This window comes from Schistocerca cancellata, chromosome 2 (genome assembly GCF_023864275.1).
Source record: "Schistocerca cancellata isolate TAMUIC-IGC-003103 chromosome 2, iqSchCanc2.1, whole genome shotgun sequence".
In the NCBI taxonomy this organism is placed as follows: domain Eukaryota; kingdom Metazoa; phylum Arthropoda; class Insecta; order Orthoptera; family Acrididae; genus Schistocerca; species Schistocerca cancellata.
The window spans coordinates 676,762,856-676,776,569 of NC_064627.1; the positions used below are offsets into that span (position 1 = coordinate 676,762,856).

The 13,714-nt window shown below is 43.8% G+C and overlaps 1 protein-coding gene across 1 annotated transcript in view; it reads left to right on the forward strand.

Annotated features, from left to right (window-relative positions):
• The window catches only part of LOC126157463 (retinal homeobox protein Rx), a 95,823-nt gene that overhangs the window by 58,539 nt on the left and 23,570 nt on the right, over positions 1-13,714 (forward strand). Inside the window, exon 6 of the mRNA XM_049916376.1 lies at positions 1,130-1,467. Within this exon, the coding sequence (XP_049772333.1) occupies positions 1,130-1,467 (338 nt within the window). The remainder of the gene's footprint in view (positions 1-1,129; positions 1,468-13,714) is intronic.

Consider the following 13,714-nt stretch of genomic DNA (forward strand, 5'->3'; position numbering starts at 1 on the left):
TGATGATCGAAATTACCGGTAACGCATGCAGCACCACACCTCTGAATTGCTTCGACATTTTGCATCAATCCGACCTGGTGGGGATCCCAAACACTTCAACAGTAGTCAAGAATGAGGCGCACTAGCGTTCTATACGCCGTCTGCTTTATAGATGAACTATATTTTCGCAAAATTCTTCCAATGAAACGAAGTCGAGCATTCGCCTTCCCTACTACCAACCAGACGTGCTCATTCCATTTCATATATCTTCGCAACATTACGCCTAGATATTTAATCGATGTGATTGTCCCAAGCAGCACCCTACTAGTGCTATATTCGAACGTTATAGGATTGTTATTCATACTCATGCGCATTAACTTACATTTTTCCTACGTTTAGAGGAAGCTATCATTCATGACACCAACTAGAAATTCTGTCTAAGCCATCGTATGAGCCGGCCGGTGTGGCCGTGCGGTTCTAGGCGCTTCAGTCTGGAACCGCGTGACCGCTACGGTCGCAGGTTCGAATCCTGCCTCGGGCATGGATGTGTGTGATGTCCTTAGGTTAGTTAGGTTTAACTAGTTCTAAGTTCTAGGGGACTAATGACCTCAGAAGTTGAGTCCCATAGTGCTCAGAGCCATTTGAACCATCGTATGTACTCATGCAATCATTCAAAGACCACACCTTCCTGTGAGCCGGAGCGTCATCGGGATTCAGGCGTACACTGCTGCTCACTCTGTCCATCAGATCATTTATGTATATAAAGAATAAGAGCTGTTCTGCCGCACTTCACTCGGGCACTTCTCAAACGCCGGCCTGTCACTGTTTTATCTGGGTCATATGACAAACGGCCAGTGACGGCTACCTGAAACAAGCAATCCATCACAACCAGCTTGTTCACTTGTCCGATGCTCATAGCCTGAGGAGAGGGACAGACTGACGACTCACTATCGCTGGCAGGCTTACTAGTTAGTGCACCTTCTCGGATTATCAGAGTGAGCGTCGAACACAATCAGTCGTTTCTGTGACGATTCTGTTTTCTTACACATTAACGTGGATCGTCAGTTGTCTCGTGCGGTATTACTCGCAGTTGTTATTATTACAGCCGTGCAGGGAACACTGTTGAGACGCCGCCGATGATTGTTCGTAGGCTCGGCGAGCGCGTCACTGTCGTCGTTCGGCTCGCTGAACAGCTCGCTTGGCCCGTTCTCCGGGGGCGGCGCCGGAGGCGGCGGGGGCGGCGTGTCAGTGGGCGGAGGCGGCGTGCCGGTGGGTGGAGGCGGCGTGGGCGTCGGCGTGGGCGTGTCGGCGCCGGGCGACTCGTGGGCCGCCTACTCGCCGGCGGCGTACGAGCTGTCGCCGCACCTCAACCTGCTCAACGCGCCCTACTCCAGCTCGCCCTTCGGCGCGCCCTCCGCAGGGCCCTACTCGTACGCCTCCATGCTGCAGCCGCAGCACGACGCCTCGCTCTTCCGGTCGCAGCACCAGGTGGGTAGAAGTCTGCAATATTGATACTCTCCGCACCACATGATTCCGACAGCATCCCATGCTTGCACTACAGAATTCAGTTGTTTCAGACGTACACTATCTTATCAAAGGTATCCGAACACCTCTATGGAATACGGGATGGACCAGTGGATGCCACGAGCAATGAACCTGCTAAAGTGCGCGTCATTTAAGACGGCGGCCGAGTTTAGGTTCGTTCTGCGCATCTGACATCACAAAAAACAGTCAGCTAATGAACAGAGAACGACATTGCCAGAGCTCGACTGCAGTGCAGAGCACGGACGAGTGTCTTCAGTTTTAGAAACGTTCAGTTACAAATACAGTAATTGAACAAAAGCAATGTCTTGATAGCAGACTTTCTATAAAAGAAAGTTTGGAAAAAGCATTCTTTTTATCAACTGCTTAATATTCTATTAATTAATTAAACCAAACAAGCAATAAGCCTCTTAATTCAGGCGATAGAAAGGAAATTCATTCTCACTAACCGCTTTTTCGCAATAAAGAACAGCGGTAATTGTTTATCTCCTATTGTACTTCGACGAAACGTGAGTAATTCATAGTCATACCAACAGTGTTTGTAGGTATTTTGCGTGATGGTTTAAAGTACTCTGGGAAACGCCTTAAACGATGCGCTACATTAGTGTAATGGTTAAGGTGTTTGGCTGCTACTCAAGAGGTTCTGAGTTCAAATCTTGTTCAGTGCATAACATTTTCTTTATTTAAAAACAATTTCGATGTGTCTTACTTCATGAATTTTATTCGTTTGAATGTAATTTTTTGAAATTTCTAGTGGCAACTAAAATCGACTATACGGAAAGTATACGCAGTGGACTGCAAACTCTTCAATATTTCGTGCAATGGTTTACTACATTTAATGCTGCACAATAACTGCGTTGAACATCGAAACAAAATTAAGTCATTTATGGGGGGACGGTATCAGTCAAGAAGATGTGTAAAAATCAAATTTTTGGGCCAAATAGTTTTTCTGAAATCCAATGATAAGTGTGTCAAAGCAGCACAGCGCGGAATGCGGTGAGCACGTCTCTGAAGCAGCGAAAGGGTTAATGCGGCCGTGATGGCTTTATTTCATAAACTGCGCGCTTCCCTCTAAACCTAAGTGTGCGAACTATACTATACTATGGCGCTGCTTCTCTTGGCGCGTGCAACTGGCAACGCAGCACTCTCCCGCATCTGGGCGGGCATGCGCGAGCCGCCAAGATAAAAGAATTGAACTTACAGTATAAGATGAAGCGGGGAGTACTGTGTTGTCGGTAGAGAAGTAGTAACAACGAAATGGATCGGTCAGGGCAGCTCACTGTCTTCGGACGTGGGCCAATCATTCGATGCCACTTGAGTAACAAAGCCATCAAGCACATTTCAGCCCTTCTACAGTTGCCCAAATCAACTACTTGTGATATGACTGTGAAGTGGAAAGGCGAACGAACAACCGCAGCTAAACCAAAACCAGGTAGACAGACCTCACGTACTGACAGACAGGAATCTTCGAGTATTAGGGCTGACGGCTGTAAAAAATCGCAAGGAATCAGTCGTCAGTTACCAAAGTGCTTCCAGCAGTGCAGCTAGCACAATGAGTCTTCCTACGGAGTTAAAGAGAATGGGGTACATACAGTGGTCGACCAGCTCCTCATAATCCAAACATTTCTGTAGTCATTGCTCAGTGACACTTGAGGTGGTGTAAAGAGCGTCGCCGCAGGGCAGTGGTCAAATGTTCAAATGTGTGTGAAATCTTATGGGACTTAACTGCTAAGGTCATCAGTCCCTAAGCTTACACACTACTTAACCCAAATTATCCTAAGGACAAACACACACACCCATGCCCGTGGGAGGAGTCGAACCTCCGCCGGGACCAGCCGCACAGTCCATGGCTGCAGCGCCTTAGACTGCTCGGCGCAGGGCAGTGGATTTCTGGTAAAGAGGGGTTTGGGGTGACAAATCACGCTATACCATGCGGCGATCCGACAGAAGGGTTTGGATTTGGCGATTGCCAGGCGAACGTTATCTGAATGACATGTAGTGACAACAGTGAAATACGAAGGAAGTAGTGTTATGATATGGGGGTGTTTTTCGTAGTTATGGTGTGGTTCCCTCGTTACGCTTAAGTAAATGCTAAACGCGGAAGGATATGAGCACATCTTACAGCACTTTGTACTGTGTACAGTAGAGAAACAATTCAGAGACGTTGATTGTATCAGCATGACAAAGAACCCTATCACAAAGCAGCATCTGTGAGGCAGAGGTTTGTGGACAGTAACATTCCTGAAATGGACTTGCCTCCCCAGAGTTCTGACCTCAACCTAACGGAACGCCTCTTGGATGAGTTACAACGTCTGATTCGCTGCACACCCCAGCGTTCAACATCAGTGCCTTCTGTTGTTTCGGATCCTGAGGAAGAGTGGGCTACCACTCCTCCAAAGACATTCAGACACCTCACTCAAGATGTTACAAGCAGAGTTCAAGCCGCCATAATGGCGAAGGGTGGGCACACCCCATATTAATGACCGTTAATAGTGCCCGGATGCTTTTGGTAGACGGTATACATGCGACTCCATTCGCTCCACGTGTTCACTAGTCAGTACCCCAGTACCTATCCGTATGGACAGACGCCGCGCGGGATTAGCCGAGCGGTCAGGGGCGCTGTAGTCATGGACTGTGCGGCTGGTCCCTGTGGAGGTTCGAGTCCTCCCTCGGGCATGGGTGTGTGTGTTTGTCCTTAGGGTAATTTCGCTTAAGTAGTGTGTAAGCTTAGGGACTCATGACTTTAGCAGTTAAGTCCCATAAGATTTCACACATATTTTTTGGACCGACGCTATTAGCACGGACCACTGAACCACAGAAAAATTTAACTTCGTAGTAGGCGTAAATATAGGTTGCACCCAATTGATTCTGCCTTCGACGGTAACCCTAGGATGTAACTTACACACGGAATGGAAAATATGTTATCTGCTACGTGAGCTACGACTGCGTCAAGTCGCGTACTGCACAGACAGGCTGCTTGTCACTGACCTCCACCAATAACTTCGTAGAGATGCATTAATACAGCACAGGTAACGATTTACAACTTTATTCTTCCCTTCTGACTGTGAAGCAGTGTAGTACTACGGAGTATTCCTGTTTTCTCACCTAAGGATTCACCACCTACAAATAACTTCTAAATGCGCGTTCATGACACACTTGAGACGCTATACTAAAATTTGAACAGCGTGCAGGAGATCGTCCCTCATACCTATGAATGGAGAGCAGTTCGACCACACTGGTGGTCAGATACAAAGAAGTTCCAATTGGTCTCGTTTGAAAACCAAAGTAGAAGAAACTCGCCATCTAACTCCACCTAAAACTTCATTAATAAGGATCTAGCTTTGAGTCTGTAAGCGATTTGGGTCAAAAGATGCCCTAACAAGCTGTAATCAACCCGATTCTTGTCACAACGAGAAAACACTAAATTTTCCCGTATTTAATCTGAAGTAGACGGGGAGTTAATTACAGCATGGGTATCAAACGTGGTAGGAAAAAGATCCATCTTATGCGACACAAGATTTTTATGGTTTTTCCCGACAGATCACCTGGGATTGTTATTGCACACAAGTATAGATACACTTATAGATCAATAATAGAGCAGCGCAGGGAAATTCAACATCGGACTGAACAAGAAAATCTTGACGTTATTTGTGAAGCAGTCCCATCACAATAACGGCAATACTGCGGCAGATGAAAGGATTGTCAATATATCATCTCTCCACGACTTCTATTGTGCTGGTTTCAGCCTCACGGAGAGCCTGGCAACCGATTACGCCATACGTGGCAAAAGAAACTGCTGTTGATGAATGGACAACGCTCTCCACTTGCCAACTGCTAATCAGTGCGCGAAATGCTTCACGGCAGCTGACCAATTCTTGGTCCCCTGTGTGGTAGACACTTTAGAATGTTTTGAAATAGGATTTATACTAAATTCACGCCAGAACGTAGTTCACACAATACAAAGCAGAAAATTATCTTTCATGAATGCGCTGAAAACACAAACTATGGATTTGGGAATCTTCGTCTCTAACCAACGTGCGTTAAATTTTCCTGTTTAGTGGCCGTTCATTGTGATGTGTAGCCTCTTTTCTATTTTCAATATTCGTCTATATTTCTATTAGAGATTGGTTCTCAAGCTCCAAATATGAGTAATATGAGATTCTGACCTTATTGTAGCTTATTTGTTAATATTTGCTCTCTGTCCGACCAGACAGAGAGAAAGAGAGAGATTTGTTCAACGCGACAAGTTTCACGCAAGGTTCGATTCAAATGTAGATCTCTTCTCCGTACCATATTTGGTGACGATCTAATTCTTGGTTGGTTAGCCATCTTAATTACCCGTCCTCGGCACCTATGATTTCAGTTGGTGGGATCACGAGAAGCGCACACAAACAAGCCGATCTGAAGAGAGGCATGTCAAGAGAAGAACGAAGTACACTCATGCATGTGCTTCGTGCCACAGATTTCCTGCGGACTGATATGGGGATATGGACAATGATGGCAATCGGACGGACGCTACGTTCAAAATCACTAGGCATATTATTTCGAGTAGCAACGCACTGTAACGTATTTCAGAGGAAGTTGCTAATTCATCATTTATCTTTCTCGTGTGCTTGACGATATACATACGACGGTTCGTCTTCATCCAATTACTTTCTATCTGCTTAGGTACTGTTACGCAGACGTAGGAGCAAAGGTGAGAACATGTACCAAGTAGGGCAGATATGCTAATACTGGGAACGAATGAAGCGGCAGGGGTTAAAATCTAGAAATACGCTGAGAATAAAATGTAATGGATCTTATTGATGAGACTCAGTTTAGTAGACAAACAACGATAGATAAATTAGCTTAGGGCAAAAAATGCGTACATAAAGACACCATCTCATTTGGAATATCGTTACAAAAGGAAGCTTGATTGCCACCTACGCAATGCAGTTGAATCATTTTATTTTCACAAAAGTTGTTTGCTGTTGGGCTTTTCAGTCTCGATACTAAGTTTTTCTTAATAGTCAGTCATGGCACGTCAACTAATCTGTACTGTTGCTTACTGCACACATGTCTATTGCAATCGTGCTTATTGCAGAAATCTGAATGAATCAATACTACTATGTTAAACTTACATGTAATGGAAAGTTGGGACGGATCTGGAAAACTGGACAGTGACTACGGCTTGCCAGTAGAGAAATGAATTGCACACAGATAGGGCACTGAAGCGGTACGTATTCATCAGCTAACACTTACGTGAAATAGTCTCATAGTAGTAGTTACGTCTCATATGTGTCAGACTGCACTCTACAAGCATGCTGAATAGCTGCAATGATAACAGTAGATTGTCCCCAAGGAAAAGAACCTATTTTCTACTGTTCATGAAAAGGTGTAACATAATACGACCGGAAAGAGCTACAACAATCGAACTTGAACAAAGTGTGAGATCAGAATGGAGCTGAATGTGCGATGTTATGACGTGAAATACTTAGTTTAAGCTCATTGAAAAAAAATCATTACTGCGTCATTTAATACCGTGTAATCCGGCCCCTGGATCTGACGACCACCTGGATTCAATTAAGAAGTGAGTCCGCAATGTTGTGGAGGTACTTCGCATCCGCGTTACACCACTCGCTAAAGATTTGATTGCGCAATTCCACCAAATTCCGGGGATATTGATTTCGGAGTTTTACCCGCCACTCCAACATGTCCAACAGATTTTCTGGGGGATTCAAGTCAGGTGATTTTGCAGGCTGATCGAGATGTAATAGGGTGGGGAAGTGTTCAGAAAACCAGTCACGTCTTCTTCCAGCCCGATGAACTTCGCTGTTGTCTTCTTGGAAAACAGTGGTATCAAAGCATACTCATGCATATGTTGATTGAAAGGCAACACTCGATCATTCAGAATGTTTAAATAAACATAGTGCTTCGTGTTATCAAAAACCATGACAGACCCACCTCCGGCTTGGACCTGACCTTGCACACACTCTGGATGAAATGCTGCAATTGGCCTTCAGTGCATTCGACAATGTGCATAATTTGAACCAGAATGAAAAATAGTCATACAATAGCACTAAAAAGGCAAATACGTCCTGGGCAGGGCTACAGATGTGAAAGAAGGCAACTAGCTTTTCGACTTACGTGGCAGCTTCAAACACATTTAAATCAAAACATTTTGACATATTCGCTCTGTTTTACTTTTTAGTATTAGTACCCATGTCATGTAATATAATGCATCGCATCAAATAAAGTAACATGATACATAATGTCATGTCGTATAAAATGACACACGCCATCATGTCGCCCAACGTAGCACTTGTTGTGTTACCCAGTACGACATAACATGTCATAAAAATTTAGGAAGCATGCATCCCCACTCAGGGGTACTATCTATTACAGACGCACCCCCACTCTCGGATACTTCCTATTGTAGATGCAATCCACTCTGCAGAAACACATAAATTTGTGTCTATCTTTTCTTACAATCCTCACTATATTTGTAACAGGGAGTGGGTTTTGAGCAGGAATTATACCCTCCTCTCCACCCAGAAATTAATAAATTGTGTTAGCATACCTCCGGGACAAACCCACCAACAGAAATTTTAATCCCTCAGAAAAACATTTTTAGCTATTCATCATCCATATTATATTATACATTGATGATCCAAAACATTATGACCAACTGCGTAATAGCTTATTTGTCCGTCTTTGGAACAAAATACATCACCGATTCTCCGTATCAAGGAACCGACAGTTTGTTGGTAGGCTTGTAGAGGTATGTGGCATTAGGTGTCTACGCACAGGTCATGTAATTTGCGTAAATAACGAGCCGCCGATTTGCGTACGCGGTGATGGGCTCCATAGGATTTACATCAAGCGAATTTGGTCGCCGAGACATCAACCATTTTAGCGCGGTTCTGGCTCCGAGACACGGACAATTATACTGCTGAAAAATGATACCGCTTTTGTGGAAGACATCAAGCGTGAAGGGATGCAGGTGGTTCACAGCTGTCAGCGTGTCTTCGATTACTACCACAGGTCCCATGCAAGCGCAGGAGAATGTTTCCCATAGCATAACACTGCTCCCTCCAGCTTGCGTCCGTGGCGTGCTGCACGTTTCGAGCCGGCGTTCACCTCGATGACGGTGTTTCTGGATCCGACCATCGATCTAGAGTAGCAAAAATGTGATTCACCCCAATAGCCGACACATTTTCTTTGATTGACGGTCGAATTCCGATGATCAAGCACCCACTGCTATCGTAATTGCGATGTCGTTCGGTCAACACGTGAACACGTAGGGATGGACTTCTGCTGAGCTCCATGTTCAACAATGTACGATTAACGGTGTGCCCTGAAACACTTGTGTGAGCACCAGCGTTGTACTCTTTCGGCACAGATGCCACAGATCCCCATCTATCCTACATTACAGAGTAGACAAGCCTCCAAACCCCACGTTCTGAAAAGAGTCGTGAACGTCCAATAATTAGCGTCTAGTTGTACCAGGGTCACTCCAAAATAAATGCACACTATTTTTTTAAAAAATCCATCTTTTATTCTACATGTTTGAAAGTTTTACAGCGTGTAGGTACCTCCTTTAGGACCAATATTTTCATTTCTCCTTATAATTTCCATCCCTCTCAACTGCCTTACTCCATCTTGGAACCAGCGCCTGTATACCCGCACGGTAAAATTCTGAACCAACCTGTTGGAGCCACTGTTTGGCAGCGTGCACAAGGGAGTCATCATCTTCAAACCTTGTTCCACGAAGAGAGTCTTTCAGTTTCCCAAAGGGATGATACTCACATGGAGCCAGGTCAGGACTGTAATGGGGATGTTTCAGTGTTGTCCATCCGAGTTTTGTGATCGCTTCCATGGTTTTTTTGACTGACATGTGGCCGTGCATTGTCGTGCAACAACAAAACATCCTGCTTTTGCTGATGTGGTCGAACACGGCTCAGTCGAGCTTGAAGTTTCTTCAGTGTCGTCACATATGCATCAGAATTTATGGTGGTTCCACTTGGCATGCTGTCCATAAGCAAGAGTCCTTTCGGAATCGAAAAACACCGTAGCCATAACTTTTTCAGCAGAAGGAGTGGTTTTGAATTTTTTTTTTCCTTGGGTGAATTTGCATGATGCCACTCCATTGATTGCGTCTTCGTCTCTGGTGAAGAATGATGGAGCCATGTTTCATCACCTGTCACAATTCTTCCAAGACATTCATCTCCACCATTCACGTACTGTTCCAAAAGTTCGTTGCATACCGTTTTTCTTGTTTCTTTGTGAGCCACTGTCAACTCCTGGGAACCCACCTGGCACAAACCATTTTTAACGCCAACACTTTCAGTATTATGCAAACACTTCCTCCCCCTATCCCAACGTAGCGAGACAATTCGTTCACTGTGATGCGTCTGTCAGCAGTCACCAATTCGTTAACTCTTTGCACATTGTCTGGAGTGTGTGCAGTACGAGGCCTGCCGCTGCGAGGACAATCCTCAATATTGCCGAGCCCGCTTTCATCACGTAACCTGCTTGCCCACCGACTAACTGTACTGCAATCGACAGCAGCATCTCCACACACCTTTTCCAAACTCTTGTGGATGTTTGCCACTGTCTCTTTTTCACAGCACAGGAATTCTGTGACAGCACGTTGCTTCTGACGAACGTCAAGTGTAGTAGCCATCTTGAAGACATGCTGTGACGGCGCCACTCACGGGAACAGGTTGAACAAAGTTTGAAAACAAGTGGGAAGGATGTATCTACTCACTGTGAAACTTTCACATGTGCAGGATGAAAACTGTATTTTTACAAAAATAGTGTGCATTTCTTTCGGAGTGACCCTCGTAGTTTCACTGTCCTTCTACCTCTCTCCGTAGATGCTCACGGCAGGATCACGTGAACATTCGACCGGTTTCGCCGTTTTCCAGGTGCACGGGCTCTGCGTACCCTTTGTCAAAGTTGCTTATCTCAATGGATTTCTCCATTTTCAGGCCTTACCTTCGCGAGGGTGATCCCGCGTCCGTGTCTGCTCCGCTTACACACTTTTGTTAGCACGTCACGAACCCGCAACGCCACCAGGCTGCAGCCAACGCCGCGGTGGCCAGTGCTCATAGTAATTTGGCTGATCAGTGTTTATTGTTTACTATGGCTGGCGAATCTTCGGGATTCTGTGCACACGATCAGGGACTAGCCTATAAATTGCAAGATGCACCTTGCGGCTAAGAGAGTTAACTATGCTGAGGAAGTAGGGTTAACTTGTAAAAAAAGGGCGAATGTGTCCACATGTCTAGGTTCAAATGTCTTTGAAGCTGCCGGATAAGTCGAAAAGCTAGTTCCCTTCTTTCAGATCCCTAGGACGTATTTGCCTTATGTGACATGATAGGAACATTTTTCGTTCTGGTTCTCAAGTTTTATTACTCTACCATAACTTCGACATTGAACCGCGATAACTTGGCAGCCGATTATTGACTCGGACGACGACTGATCCGGCAAAGGTTTTTTTATGGTGTTTCGAACCATTTTTCTTGAGTTGAGTGTCGTTAGTCTGGCTCCACTACAGTTACGTGACTGATATGGCAGAAGCTGTCTAGCACAGCCTACTGTGCCCTCCATGTTGAAGTCACATTCCCGTGTGAGGATTTTTGTTTTATTTTTCATCTTTTCGTAATTCTTATTTTTATTATTTTGTTTCATATTTTTAAAATTTTGTTTAATTTTTTATTGTTTTTTGAACTTTTTTCAGACATTTTTTCATATTTATCATATACTCACGCAAACATATGAAAAAAACCACAAATACTGAAAACAGTGCACCAAATGAAAGCAAACATAAATACGATTCCGAACGCAATATTACAAGTCGTGCAAAGCTTATGACATTAATGTAAATAAATAGCTTATATTACGTAGGCAGACTTACAATACGATCATATTATTAAAAGACAGGCGCAACAAATAATGAACTATTGAAGATTTCTTGTTATTATCTCTTATCTTAAAATTCTTGTCATTATTTTTAAAAAATGTAATAACAAAAATTGAAAATTATGTAACCGCCGGCTAGGAAAACGTAAGTGAAAAATTTTGGCGCGAAATGATGCATCAACCAATCCGAATTAACTATGATTGGCTGAAATAAGTAGAAGAACTGCGAAACAATGTGTGCACAAAAGAAATGCTATCAACTTTTCAAACCTGAACTTAAACTGATGAACTTAAGCTTGTTTTTTCCGAAGATAAATTTTCTACATTACACCACCATAGTTTTTGAAGACGACGTAGTAAAACATTTTCCGTTGGTTCGAAATAAGATAATCTTATTCTGACAATTATTTTTATGGCAACTTCAGGTTAGTTTAATTTTCTGCGAGGTCATCGATAAAGCTTTAAATACTCGATCATTTCGTGCAGGGGTGGACATAATTCTGATTTCGTACATGCGTTGTTTTGCACATCGAAAGATGTTTTGATGATTTTAAGCCAGTGGTGAATTATATCTTTAACGTATAAACAACGAAATGGCAATCATCTGTAATAACCAGTTTTTTACGTTATATCCAAGTGCAGCGCCTTAAATGCAACGCATTTCTACGAGACCCAGTTTCGTGTGCAAAACGCGTGATTTTTCGCACGTGAAACCCGAATGATGAAATATTTTTGTAAACACTTCTTAAAACTATTGTAAGAATATAGATGTTTTTATTATCATCTGTACCATCTTACACCGCACTTGCAATTCGCGTAAAACAGGGTTTTACGTGTGTTTTTTGTGCAAATTTAGACCACTATATCGTGGCAACGGATAAAACTTTCACAAAACAACAGGACGACCATTAATTTGAGCCGACTCGCACAGGTCTGAAACATAGAAGTGCCGTACGTAAAGAGTGACAAAAAAAAGACATGTTTTTTACATGTAAAATCCGAATGATGCTAGATTTGTGAAATAAACTTTTCAATTTTATCTTAAGAATACGTGTTTTATTTATTTGATTCACTTCATAGCGTTTGTGCACATTCGGTTTACGTAAGTACGATTTTTTCATGCTACATTTAGCTCTACTTTAAACCATCGTATCTCAACAACGGATACAGATTTTTGGAGAACTTAATTTCACTTTAGCCCTTTATCTACCCTCGTGCAAAGTTTCAAACGATTCGCACAAGTTTAAAGCACAAAAGTGGCACGTTGCTAATATGTCCCAGGAAAACGTGCTTTTAACACGAAAAATCCAAACGAAGCAAGATATTTTCAAACGGTCATAACTCAATCTTCGAACAAGATCCAATAGCCCAGTGTATCAAATTTGAACCATCAGTCTCGCTCCACTCCGGAGTTATTTAAGGGTGACTGTTTACGCACTTAAAATGCGATCGAGGGCGACTGTTTTACACGTAGAATCCGAACGGTGTACATGCACTGGGTACCATTAGCTAAGCATTACTTTCAGCCCAATTAAAATATTTTGCAAAAAGGAATTAATGCATTCGCACAACTTTCCTGTGCGCCAGCTCCGGTGCGTCGTTCAAACCTTTCTTAATATACTGTTACATGGCTATACAAATACCCGCTGGTCCGGGCTAAACTAAAAAGTTTTTACCCCGTGTTCCCTGCTCAAGTAAGAACCGAACACCGTGATCCATCCCCCCCCCTCCCCCTCTCCAACCGCGATTCTGCGCGCGGCCGTTTCGAAAATATTATTCGTAAGACCCCATTATGTTCCGCCAGGTCACCTGTTGTTCACTTTCGATGATTTACAGGCCATTGAAGACGCGCAGCTTAATGTGTCTGTGTGTTCATTGCATGCAGTCCTCGTCACAACGTTCTCTCGTTGACAGGTTAGGACGGACCTTCATTTACTGCCAGCAGCAATTCCTGTCTGGTGTGTAAGCGGTTCTGGTTCACAAGTCGTCGTGTTTTTTGACCACGTGGTGTTATACCACTGATCGTAGACACGATGAACAGTACGCCGCGGAACATCAACCAATCCAGCAAATTCACACAGCGCATGGCCACGGGCACGGCCAAACACGATTGCCCCTTTTGTCCATTCTGTCACGTCCTTACATTTACCCATGCAGTGTCGACTTGAAACACAAATATCTCACTGATCGCTATTTCATTATGCTCACGTACAGGCAGTGCGTGTGCGGTCACTGAATAGAGAATATTCTGTGGAGATTATACTGTGGTGCGGTTGGGCGAGCGACT